This window comes from Sturnira hondurensis, unplaced genomic scaffold, assembly GCF_014824575.4.
Source record: "Sturnira hondurensis isolate 20B ecotype Veracruz unplaced genomic scaffold, ASM1482457v3 Scaffold0021354, whole genome shotgun sequence".
Lineage (NCBI taxonomy): Eukaryota > Metazoa > Chordata > Mammalia > Chiroptera > Phyllostomidae > Sturnira > Sturnira hondurensis.
The window spans coordinates 2922624-2935427 of NW_028093985.1; the positions used below are offsets into that span (position 1 = coordinate 2922624).

Below are 12804 nucleotides of genomic sequence, written 5' to 3' on the forward strand. Positions count from 1 at the left end.
AAAATGGCCAAATAATCTAACTAGACACTTCTCCAAAGAAGATGCACAAATGGCCAACAGGTATATGAAAAGCTGTTCAACATCAACTACAAATCAAGGCCCTGGCTGCCGCAGCAGCTCAGTGGATTGAGCGCAGGTTGCAAACCACAGGGTTGCCAGTTCAATTCCAAGTGAGGGCATGTGCCTGGGTTGCAGGCCAGATCCCCAATGGGGGCCATGTGAGCGGCAACCATACATTGATGTCTCTCTCCCTGTGTTCTCCTCTCTCTAAAAATAAATAAATAAAATATTTTAAAAATGCAAATCAAGCCTATGAAAGGCCATTTCACACCCACTATGGTGACTGTTATAAAAAAAAGCAGATAATAATTAACTAGTGTTGGCCGGGACATGAATAAATTGTAACCTTCATACATTACTTATGGGAATGTAAAATGGTGCGATTGCTTTGGAAAAGAGCTTAGCAATTCCTCAAAATGTTAAACATAGAGTCACCGTATGACCCAACAATTCCAAATCTAAGTATAGAGTAAACGCAAGAGAAATGTTCACACAGAAACTACACAAAAGTTCATAGCAGCATAATTCACAATGGCTAAAATGTAGAAACAATGTGAAAACCCATCAGTTGATGATGGATAAACAAAAGGTGGCATATCCAAACAATGAATAAAGCCCTGATTAGTGCTTGTAGCATAGATGAATCTTGAAAACATTTATGCAGAATGAAAGAAGCTAGACTCAAAGGGCTTAAATATAATTAAATCACACGGATCCATTTATATGAAATGTCCAGAACAGGTAAATCCAAAGAGACAGAAAACAGAGCACTGGTTGTTAGGGAGAAAAGAAATGGAGGAATGGAGAGTGACTGCTAGTTGATGCAGTTTCTTTGGGATGAGAATGTTCTGAAATTAGATAGTGGTTATGGTTATACAGCTATGAATACACTAACCACCACTGAACTGTATACTTTAAGAGGGTGAATTATATGGTATATAAATTATAGTTCAATTTTTTTAAGGCTACCACACCCCCCAAAGTCATACATGTGAGATAAGGGCATATTTGCAAAACCAAGCCCTAGGCTGCCAAAGAATCAAAATATACTTAATACTGACATTTACACACTTAAAATATTCTGCAGAAACAAGTCCGAAGTGACACTGAGACAAATTTAACATTTTTAACTTAATCAATTTACCTGTGTACATTAGAGAAGACAGTGGATACCGCAAACCAAGTGCATCTTCTGTAAAGGAATCAACAAAGTCCTCCAGCATCTGAAGCCCAAAATCTTTGCTTCGGTATTTCTTTCTTATAAACATTGTATCAAGAACTGGTAGTTGGTAATTTTGGGTAAGAAATGAGGTACACACACTCCCTGCAATCATAAGAACAGAAAGCCAACAATTTTTCACATTAAAAGACCATTTATGTATATACTTTTAGAAAACATGAGTGAATAGTCTTTCTAAAAATGGCTGGGTTGTTTTAGTGGGGAAAAAAAGGTGCTATAATAAAACTAACCAAAAGTAACTTCACAGGGTGATTGATCATACATTCCAAACTAGAAGTTCATGGTGAGTAGTTACACCCCAGCCACGCAACTTCTTTAGCAAAAGGTCTATCTTTGTCTTACACAAGCCATGTCCATTGTTTTTGTGCATCTTCATTAACATAGCTTTTTTTTCAGAAATGTTTATTGATTTTAGAAAGAGAGAAATGCTGATAAAAGAGAAACATGGAATGGCTGCTTCCCATATAAGCTCTAATCAGGAATCAAACCCCAAACCTTTTGGTGAATGGGATGAAGCTCCAACCAACTGAGCCACACCAGCAATGGTACTAACATATGCATACTTTAAACATTTTATTTATTTATTTATTTTTAGAGAGGGGAAGGGAGGAAGAAAAAGAAGGAGAGAATCAATGTGTGGTTGCCTCTTCTAGCACTCCCTACTGAAGACCTGGCCTGCAACCCAAGGACATGCCCTGACTGGGAATCAAACCAGCAACCCTTTGGATCGCAGGTCAGCACTCAATCCACTGAGCCACACCAGCCAGGGCTGTACAGGTATTTCTGAAATGCTTCATCTTGAGAATCCTTGGGAGCCTAACCAATATCAAGAGAGCACATAATCTTAACTATCCTAAAATCCAATCCCCACCATCCTTTCTCTCATCTTCTTTTAAGCCTCCTTATATTACCTCCTGAATCCCAAATGCATAAAAGCTGAAAACTGTCATTCTGGGAAGCACTATTCTCTGTTGAGATCTTGCTTCCCGGCACTGTCACCAGTTTGGTTCAAATAACTCTTACAAAAATAATTCTCTACAGGTTGGGATGTTTCTTATACCAACATTCACTACATCACGAGGAATGTTTAAGAAATGTATACATTTTATACTGCACCATATTTTGCTGCTCCTGTGTATAATTCACATCCATGTTTTTGTACGCATTATACACAGAAGTTTAATGCCCAATATTATATATACCCATGGCATGTAATCATTATACCCAAGTATAATGCACATCCTTATTTTTCTCTCAAAAATTTGGGCCAAAAAGTGCATTATACGGTAAAATGCTTTCCAGTGCTATGATACATCGTAATGTATACATGTGATAATAAGAAGAGCTATGTATTTTGTGTTTGCCAACAATATAATCTGTTACAGGACAAATAACTATGACCATTTTATGAGCCATTTATTTGAATATGCATCTGTTGTCTACAGACTTGTACAACTCTAAAACTAATCAACTATTGCATTTTCAAACTGAGAAAGTATTTGATAATTGTACATAGTTAATAATATACAAAGTAATCCCAACTTTAGTAGCTGACCCCTCTTCATCTTTTCCCTTTACAGTCTCATTTTTATTTACTTAATGATGACAAAGAAGTGAATTAGTTCTCTTAATTTTTAAGGACTCTGAATTAGGACTAATTGGAAACATATGTCTTAGCAATCTTTTTGTTGTGACTACACTTTTTAACATATCCTCTATGTTTAAGGTTAAACATAAATATAACAAAAACCACATGATCATCTCAATAGATGAAAAAATATTTGATAAAATCCAACACCTTTCATGATAAAAATACTCAATGTACTCAACCTGATAAAGGGAACTATAAAAAACCCATAGCTAACAACACACTTAATTGTGAAAGACTAGATGTTTCCCTCAAGATTAGGAACAAGACAAAGATGTTCATTCTTACCACTTCTATTCAACATGGTATTGGAGGTTCTACCCAGGGTAATTAGCCAAGAAAAGAAAACAGAAGACACCAGGTTGGAAAGAAAGAAGCAAAATTATTTTCGCAGATGACATGACCTTATACATAGAAAATCTTAAGGAATCCACTAAAAATTAACAAAACTGATACAGAAGTTTAGCTAGGTTGCAGTATCAATATACAAAATCAACTGTATTCCTATACAGCAACAACCAACAATCTGAAAATGAAATTAAGATAACAATTCCATTTACAATAACATAAATAGGTAATAAAATTTTTAGAGGAGTAAATTTAGCAAAAGAAACACAAAACTGGTATACTGAAAACTACAAACATTGTTAAAAGAAATTAAGGAACACCTTAATAAATGAAAAAACATCTCATGTTCATGGATCAGAATACTTAACACTGTTAAGATGTCAATACTTCCCAAATTCACCTACAGATTCAAAATCCCAGGTGGATTTTTTGCAGAAATTGAAAAGGTAATCCTAAAATTGATATGGAAGTGCAAAAAACTACAACAGGAACTCAGATTCCTTCTATCTTGTGGTGTCCCCATCCCCTAGGCCCTCAGAATCCTTTGTATTCAGCAGACAAATTAGGGAAAGGAACGCATCTTAACCACATTGACCTGATGTCACACATATCATCTACTTCATTACTTTGGGGAGAACTAATCACACAGTCACACCCAGTTGCACAAGTGACGAGATAAATATAATCTCTGCCCTGGCTAGTGTAGCTCAGTGGATTGAGCACAGGCCTGTGAACCAAAGGATCGCGGTTCAATTCCCAGTCAGGGCACATGCTAGGTTGCAGGCCAGTTCCCAGCAGGGGACACAGCAGAAGCAACCATACATTGATATTTCTTTCCCTCTCTCTTTCCCTTCCCTTCTAAATATAAATAAATAAATAATTTAAAGAAAAAGAAAAAGAAAAATATAATCTGACTGGGTAGCTGCTGGCCAACAACTAGAACATAGAAGAGGAAGCACAAACATTTGGTAGACAGCTAGCAGCCTCAACTAACTTTTCCCTTTCTTTTATCTGCCAACAAATTTTAACCTGGTATATGTGCTGCGGAAGTGAGCACACTTCCTTTTTAACTTTCAAGAAGCTAATGATCACATTTCAGCAAGTAGTACCTTTTGGTAGCAGACTCCCTCCAGTCATGTTTGGTTCCCTCAGGCTGGTTTTGGTATCTTACAGTCTCACGCCAATACTCACAAACACACATACTCACTTTATACAATAGTTTTGACTGATCTCATCCACATTTTTAAAAATGTTTCCTTCCGTGGTCTATATAAATGTCCACACCTCCCCCATGTGGTCTAACTTACATTTCTAACTACGTACTATCTCTACTTATATGTCCCATGGGCACACTGAACTTTACATGCATCAAACTGAACTCACCTATTACCAAATCCACTCCTTCTGTATCCCCTCAGACTTAGTTAACAGCTTCCCACCTAAGCACCAAGCCAAAATTCTCAAGACTCATTACTGGCTACTCCCTTTCCCCTCCAACACACAGACAATGGAGATATCACACACAAGTCTCCCTCAAATCTGTTTCCTTCTCTATCCCTACTACCTGGAGTCCTAAAACAGCTCTTTTAATTGACTTCAGAATACAATATCCCTACCCATCACCAAGTGCTACAAAAATTGTCTCCCTAATATATTCAATCATGTTACCTCAACATGAAGTTGATAGCTCCTTACTAGTGAGATAAGATCCTGAAGTTTAGTATGGCATTTAAGACCCTTCACAATAAACCTCCATCTTCCCTCTTCCCATTCCATAACTCTACCCTTTAGTCCCACCAGCTCATTTTGGGTGGTTTTCCAAATATACTTTCACTACTCTGTGATTTCTTTCATATATGTACATTTCACTCATGTATTTAGTAAGAATGTTCCTTTCCCTTCCCTTCTTTGCCTGATATCCCACTTACACTTCAACAGCACTTTAAAATATCACTTTCTCAATGACACCTTCTACAAGGCAAAATTAACTGCTCCATTCTTCAATGACTACTATGTACTAAAACCTCAAATACAGTGCTTATCAAATTGAATTTTGATTAGTTGTTGACTGATTACAGTTTTCTGTGTCACCCACAAGATTTTTGGTGCTTTGAGGCCTGAAGAAATGATCTCCATTTTTGTGTCTCCACTGAGCATGGAGTCAGCCCTACTGCCCCAATAAACAGAACACTTATTTAGAAAGCATGTGTTTTTTCAGATGGCCAGAACGTCACCAGAAAACAAAGTAGCCACCTTGTTTCCCAATGACATATTTCAGGTAGCCACAGTGCTGCGTGGGACTCCCTTGCGCCTTTACTCACTACCTGTAAAAAGAATTACACCTAGACAGACTCAAGGCCCTAAAATATCACCTCAATCCTTCTCCAACACAAACTTATGCTACATTTTGCTTTTAGCTATTCTAGCAATACTTATCATTTTATATCAGTTACATTTTCCTTAAAATGATGTTAGGGCCTGAAATCTGACTTTTAGTGAACAGAAAGTGAGTAACCTATCCAAAAAAGGAGGGTAAATCATAGATAAGCACTCAGTACAATAGTCTGAAAGTCACAAGAAGAGCTGAGTAGCAAATGAAGAGAGGGAAAAATGCTCCCATTATAAATCATTTCAAATGGAGATTACAAAAATATCAATAAAAAATGTCTCCCAGTATTAATCATAAATCCCTTTGTCAGTGTGAGTCAACAAAATGATTTGCAGTAGGTGTAATTAGATTGCGCTTTCCCAAATTATGGGTCCTCAAATTGGATCAAGGTGGTTCCAGTTAAAGCTAAATAGTAACAGACATTTCCAAAATAGCAGCTAAAAATAATATCCTTGATTTTGTCTTTATTTTCCTTTTATTGATTCTAGAGAGAGGGGAGTGGAGGGAGACAATCACCAATGTGGGAGAGAAACATTGGTTGCCTCCTGCACACACCTGGACCAGGAATCGAACCAGCAACTTTTCAGTTTGCAGGATGAAACCCAACCAACTGAGTCACACTGGCCAGATCCTCAATTTTGTCTTTTTCTCCCAGTTTATCTACATTAAAATGTTATACCTGCTTTCTACAAATTTTTACATTTCCTGATATAAGGCAAATATTTACAAAACTTCTAATGAATTATAACAAGTGGGTTTCTCATTTTGTTTTTCATAATGTATAAACTTTTTTCCACTAGCAGTTTTGTAGAACAGCTCTTTTGACAGCTTGATCTGATCACAATAGCTCCCACAACAATTTATAAATTTCAGTTAGTTTTGTGATAGACAATAATAATAAGATTCCAGAATTAGTTCCATATTTTAAAATGCTCAGTGCTTGTTTCATCAGTTTTATTTTTTTCCTCAAAGATTCTTATTGATTTTTAGAGAGGGGGAAGGGACAGAGAAAGAGTGGGAGAGAAATCACAACAATGTGTGATTGCCCCTTGTGCGCCCCCTACCCGGGACCTGGCTGGCACCCCAGGCATGTGCTCTGACTTGGAACTGAACCAGCGACCCCTTGGTTCACAGGCCAGCACTCAATCCCCTGAGCCACACCAGCCAGAGTGTTTTTATCAAAGTTTTACATGTACACTGTTTACAGTACCACAATTCTATACAACCTGTTAGGAAAAAAGCAGTCTTTTGCCTCCCTGATCCAAACACACAAACATATTCTCCGTCCCCCAGAAACTACTACTATGAAATCATTTAACTGATATTTTTGGTTTTTCTTTCACATCTCTTAATAACTTACTAGTTTTGGTTTTTCCACTTCAGGCATAACCAACTGAATTTCCAGTATGGAAAATAATAATTTAGCTCTTCTGTACATTCACATGCCCTAATCCCATCCCCACCATAAACACATTTCCTAAACATACTCCTTAGCATTACCCTGTTACAGTAATTTATAATTCTGATTGGATCAATTTTCAGTATTTATATCAATGTATATGTATTTATATGCTTTTGACAAATAAGTCGTGTAATCAGATCATTTATCTTTTCCTGCACTACTTTTTGATTTGCCTTAATAATGGTTTGTCACTATTATTGACTTCTGATCCCCCCAAATTTCCCTTAACTGTAAATCTTAATAAAAGTTCAAGTACATCACATATTCCATATTCTTGAATCAGTGTCCCAGAACTTTCTGACCTATTACAATCTAGATAGGTAAACCCCTATATGTTGTCTAGAACTTTCTCTAATGATGAAATTGTTCTGTGTCTATACTGTTCAATGTGGTAGCCACTAGCCACATTGTAAGTGGCTATTGTAGCTAGTATGAGGAACTGAATTTTTAATTTTATTTAATTTTCATTTTCATTTATATAGCCAATTAGAGCTAGTGACTACCAATCTGAACAGAAGAGCTCTGGAGCTATTACACACCGTAGTTTTGGGATCTACTTTCCTCAGTTCCCTGATCAGTCATCTTCCTTTCTGCATTTACTTCCTTATTTTAGGAGAGCATACAGTCTACTTACTACCTTCCTGAAAAATGGTACATGAGAGAGAAATATTTTTTAGTTAACTATCTAAAAATTTCCTTCTTTTAATCTTGTATTTCATGGATCATTTGAGCACAGACTTACACTGGACATCATGCTCAGTGTTACTTTTAAGAAATATGATTATTCTGATTATTGATCCTTTGTATAAACTGTTTACTCACTGAGGCTTACAAAATTCATAATAATCTGAAAATCTGTAATAATCTGTCTCAATTTGGTCTATTGTAACTCATTGTGATGGATGTTCAATGGGCCCTTTTAAAATGGAAATACATTGTTCTATAGTTCCAAGAAATTCTCTTTAAATTATTTCATTGCTGATTTCTTCCCCTCCAGTTTCTCTGTTTTCTTCTTCTAAAATATCTGTTATTCAGGCTATTCCCCTAATTTTTATCTTTTCTTTCTTATTTTCCATGGGTTTATTGTTGTGGTGATGGTGGTTGTTCCTTATGATCAATTTCCTCAACTTTTTAAAAAAATTTTATTTATTTATTTTTAGAGGGGAAGGGAAGGAGAGAGGGAGAGAAATATCAATGTATGGCTGCCTCTCATGCATCCCCTGCTGGGAACTGGCCTGCAACCCAGGCATGTGCCTTGACTGGGAATTGTACTGTGATACTCTGGTTCGCAGGTCCACGCTCAATCCACTGAGCTACACCAGCCAGGGCCAATTTCCTCAACTTTTAATATATCATTTCATAAATGCAATGGCTACTCTCACCTTCCACAAATTGAGTTGTTTTATTTTGTGTTTGCATTATCTGTCTCTTCCAAAATGTTTTTATAGTTTTTTGTTTAGATCTCCAACTTCCATATCGAGGCTTTCCCTAAGATGTTTATAGTTAGGAAAGAAATTAAAAAGCTAATTAGAAGCTCTGTGTACTTGGTGATAATCGCCAACAATGAGATTCACAGAGGGATGATGTAGCTAAAACCTCTCCCAGAGATACCACCTCATACTGGAATTTTTAAATGTTTTTTTTCTTGGTCAAGTTAAATACCTTAAAGGAAATTATTATTTGGCTCACATAGCTATTAAGTAATTTTGAAACACATGATAACATCTAAAACTTTCATTTTAAGTTTCCATAATTACAAAGGATATAATCTCTAGCATATTAACTTTTTAAAAAACTTTTTATTTTTATAATTTTGGACTCACAGGGAAATTACAAAAATATACAAAAAGTTCCCATATATCCTTCACCCAACTTCCCTAATGTTAACATCTCACAAAGTACTGTTACCAAAATCAGGAAATCAATACTTATAAAATATCATTAACTAAACTACACACCTTATGCCAATTTTATCAGTTTCTCCACTGATGTCCATTTTCTGTTTCAGGATCCAATCCAGGACTCCACAATGCATTTATTTTAATGTCCCCCTAATTTCTGGCCTTTCATAATTCCTCTAACTTTCCTTGTCTTTCATAATCTTGATTCTTTTCAGGATTACTGATCAGTTATATCGTAAAATAACCTTCAACATGGCTTTGTATAATGTTTTCTCATGATAAAACTGAGGTAATGCATTTTGGGCAAAAATACCACAGATATCATGTTATGCCCTTCTCAGTAAACCACAGATCTGGGGTCCATGATATTAATGTCTTATTCCTGGTGATGTTAACTATAATGTCTGTTAGTTAACATGATGCCTGTCAAGATTCTCTATGTAAATTTACTATTTTTCCCTTTGCAACTAAATGACATTGACTTAAAAACAAAAACCAATAAATCAATCTCTTAAATGTATCAAAGGATCCCAAAAACTATTACCAATTTTATAACTATCATCCATTGAACAAACTATTTCTTTACTAGTAAACTAATTATTCTTTAACACTTAAAAATTTTTCATTGTTCCATTTTCTCCTTGAATTTCTATTTCCATTATATTTATTCTACAGAATGTTATCCTATATAATATATCTCTATACTTGGAAGTTTATTGATGATCCAATCATTATTCTCTGTAATAACGTATCTGTATATAAATGTAAATTTTTTTAATTTCTTGTGATCATAAGGTCCTACATATCAACCCAAAAGAAATTCTGAATTATTATTGTAATTAATTATAGTACATAATGAATAAGAACACATATATATTCCACATTTGAAAAACTAATTATTAAGCAAAAAATAAAATTTTACCGAAAATACATCTCTTAATGAAACTGGGGGCTCACCTTTTTTCACTTATGTGTCCACAAATGACTATTACTTACTACCAGAATGAGACATGGTTCAGCATTAATCCTATTCCTGTTTTTTTATTTTTAGAGATAAAGTTGCTTAATAACTGTACACAAGACCAGAAAATCTTTTGATATAGTGATGTTACTCGATCTATGACCTCCCTTATGCTAGACATCATACAATAACCTAGCATAAAAAACATTTTTAATAATCCAACATCTACCTAACCCCCAAAACAAACAAATAGTATGCCCTTCACAGTAATCTCTTTCTTCAGGCAAAAAAGAATTTATACAGTTTCTTGACTTTCACTGTAGTAGGATTTAACCCACAAACAAAGCCTCCTTTCATACATCAAGGCTATTTTTATAACCCAACTATTATTCCTATATCCTGATTTGCTATTTAATTAAAAAATCATAAATAACTGATTGCATAAGGCTTTCATTCAACCAGAACTTTATTTTTAAAAAATTTTATCTTTTTGCTGGTACAGGTTTTTTTCCTAAATACGTAAGAAATACTTCTATCACAAAGTGTTTCAGTATGGTTTTGGACAATTTTTCCAAAATATTTTATATCTACGTTTCCTTTGTTTAAAAAAACAAAAAACTTCCAGACTAAATTTAATTGTTACTGATTCAAAGGCTAGTGTAAGCACACCTAATTCCATTATTATCTGGTTGATGAGAGCCAGAGCATAGAGCAGGAAAGTACAAAAATTAATATAGCAAGGATGTAAGTCTGAATTAGCAAAGTTAAGGTGTTAAAAGTGGTAGAAAAGTAGCACTTGGAAGCACCTGGAAGTTCCACGATATAAAATTGAGTTAACTACCAGAACAAGCAAAAAGAAAGGCCAGGTTTCAAAGAGGAGAGGAAAGTTCCAAAGACACATAAAACAAAGAACACACTCCTAGAATCAAATACTGATCAGAAATACTAAAAGGGAATGCTATGCCCTTTAACTGTGTGTCTTTCATCTAAAGCAAGATTTAAACAAAAAAAGTATAAAGTGGTATGTTCTCAAAACATCTATGCTAGTTTCAGACAGGAAACTCCCCTGGAACCAGTATGAAAAGTGAAAAAGCCTCCAATTCTCTAGGGATTATCTTGTATAAATCAAAGCATAAAAAAGTTGAACAACACCCAGCCCTAAACTGACTAAAACGTTTTAACCAAGTGCTGCCTTTTATGCAATGCAGCAGTAAGCTTCCATTTAACAAACAGTATTATTCTGCCCCCGTATAATAATATTTCTGTAGTTACAAAAATTATTGATTCTATTTCAAATTTATACAACAATAAAACAGACTATTAAAGAACCAAAGTATTTACTAAACACCAAAATCATTTTATACTCTAGATTACAATTTTTTTCTTGGGAAAGTAGCCTTCCTTTTACTAACTATATGTATAGTCTCATCATAAATGTATACTAATTATGTGATTAAGACATTGGTCACAACTGTTGTTCAAACCAGCAGTGAACTTGGTAAGATCTTTTACAATGGATCTGACCAGAAGGGCTAAGTTGGGAAGGTCTGAAATGCAAAAAAGACAGAAAAATAATGTGAGCGTTTGATGTGAAAGGTCTTTAGGTCAAGGTATAGAACAGGACCAACTTTGCTACTTGGTGTTTCATACACATGGAGTAAGCAGGTTAGATCTTTGTGGCACCAGTACATCTAGAGATCAAATGAACAGGAAAATGGAAAACAAGATGAAGCTGCACCAGTCTCTTAGGAGTATGGTCTTAGGATAGAAAATCCAAACTTTAGAAGAGTCACAATTTCAAAGCTGTTTGAGTTCTCTAAGTATATATTCAAGTACTTTGTTTTTCCTGGTAATTAGCAAAGCTGCCTTTAACGTCAGGCTAAATCAGCAGCACTAAACAGGAAAGGGCTATGCATTTGGTCCACAGGTAAACAAGAGTTTAAAGGGAGCCAGGAATATTGACAGCAGAATCACAGTAAACAACTTCTCAGGGGTGTCCAACCTTTTGGCGTCTCTGGGCCACACTGGAAGAGGAAAAGTTGTCATGGGCCACACATTAAATACATTGTAACATGTAATCACCAAAAAATCTCATAGTGTTTTAAGTAAATTTACCATGTTGTGTTGGGCTGCATTCACAGCCATCCTGAGTTGCATGTGGCCAACGGGCCGCAAGTTGGACATCCCTGCTGGGTTTCAATAAAAGGAAGGACAATAGGAGAAAACAGATAAATTTGCGGCGCTCTCTCTCCACACATATGGAGACATCTTCCTTTCTGACAAATATTTATTTTTTATTTTTTAAAGGCCTTACTAATAATCCTCACCTTTACTGAATGACAGGATGAAAATATTCCCCAAATGACTAAGTAAAATCACCTCAATTTGACTCAAGATTCACTTAAAAGTGATAATGATACAGTTGGGGTCTGAAAAGGTTTCCATTATATACAGTTTAAATAACTTTTAAAGACTCACCTGTGGGCTTAACTGAATAAAACCCAATGGCCTCTCCTTTCTTCCACAGAATCTTAGCATAATCAGTACTGCTATGACACAGGAATGGGATCTCATTTCTCTCCATTTCCTGTTTTCTATAAATAATTCGATTCAGAACATACAGAACCACTCTCTCCCCAAGAGTTCTCACCTACAAAGAGAGTCAAATACCAGGCACAACGGTTATAATATGCATTAATTCAGAAATGCTATTTACCTTGCTCCCTGCTTCATACCTCATGCTGGCATTCAAAGAACTCTGAATGCATTCAAACTGTTCTGTAAACATTTTATTA

The 12804-nt window shown here is 35.3% G+C and overlaps 1 protein-coding gene across 7 annotated transcripts in view; it reads right to left on the reverse strand.

Moving 5' to 3' along the window:
• The window catches only part of FAM169A (family with sequence similarity 169 member A), a 58235-nt gene that overhangs the window by 23422 nt on the left and 22009 nt on the right, over positions 1 to 12804 (reverse strand). For 6 of the 7 annotated variants that reach the window (XM_037032222.1, XM_037032220.1, XM_037032221.1 and 3 more), the window contains exons 5-6: positions 12488 to 12659; positions 1205 to 1384 (exon numbers count right to left, since the gene is read on the reverse strand). In XM_037032222.1, the coding sequence (XP_036888117.1) occupies positions 1205 to 1384; positions 12488 to 12659 (352 nt within the window). The remainder of the gene's footprint in view (positions 1 to 1204; positions 1385 to 12487; positions 12660 to 12804) is intronic. The other variant, XM_037032224.1, reaches the window with a different exon arrangement.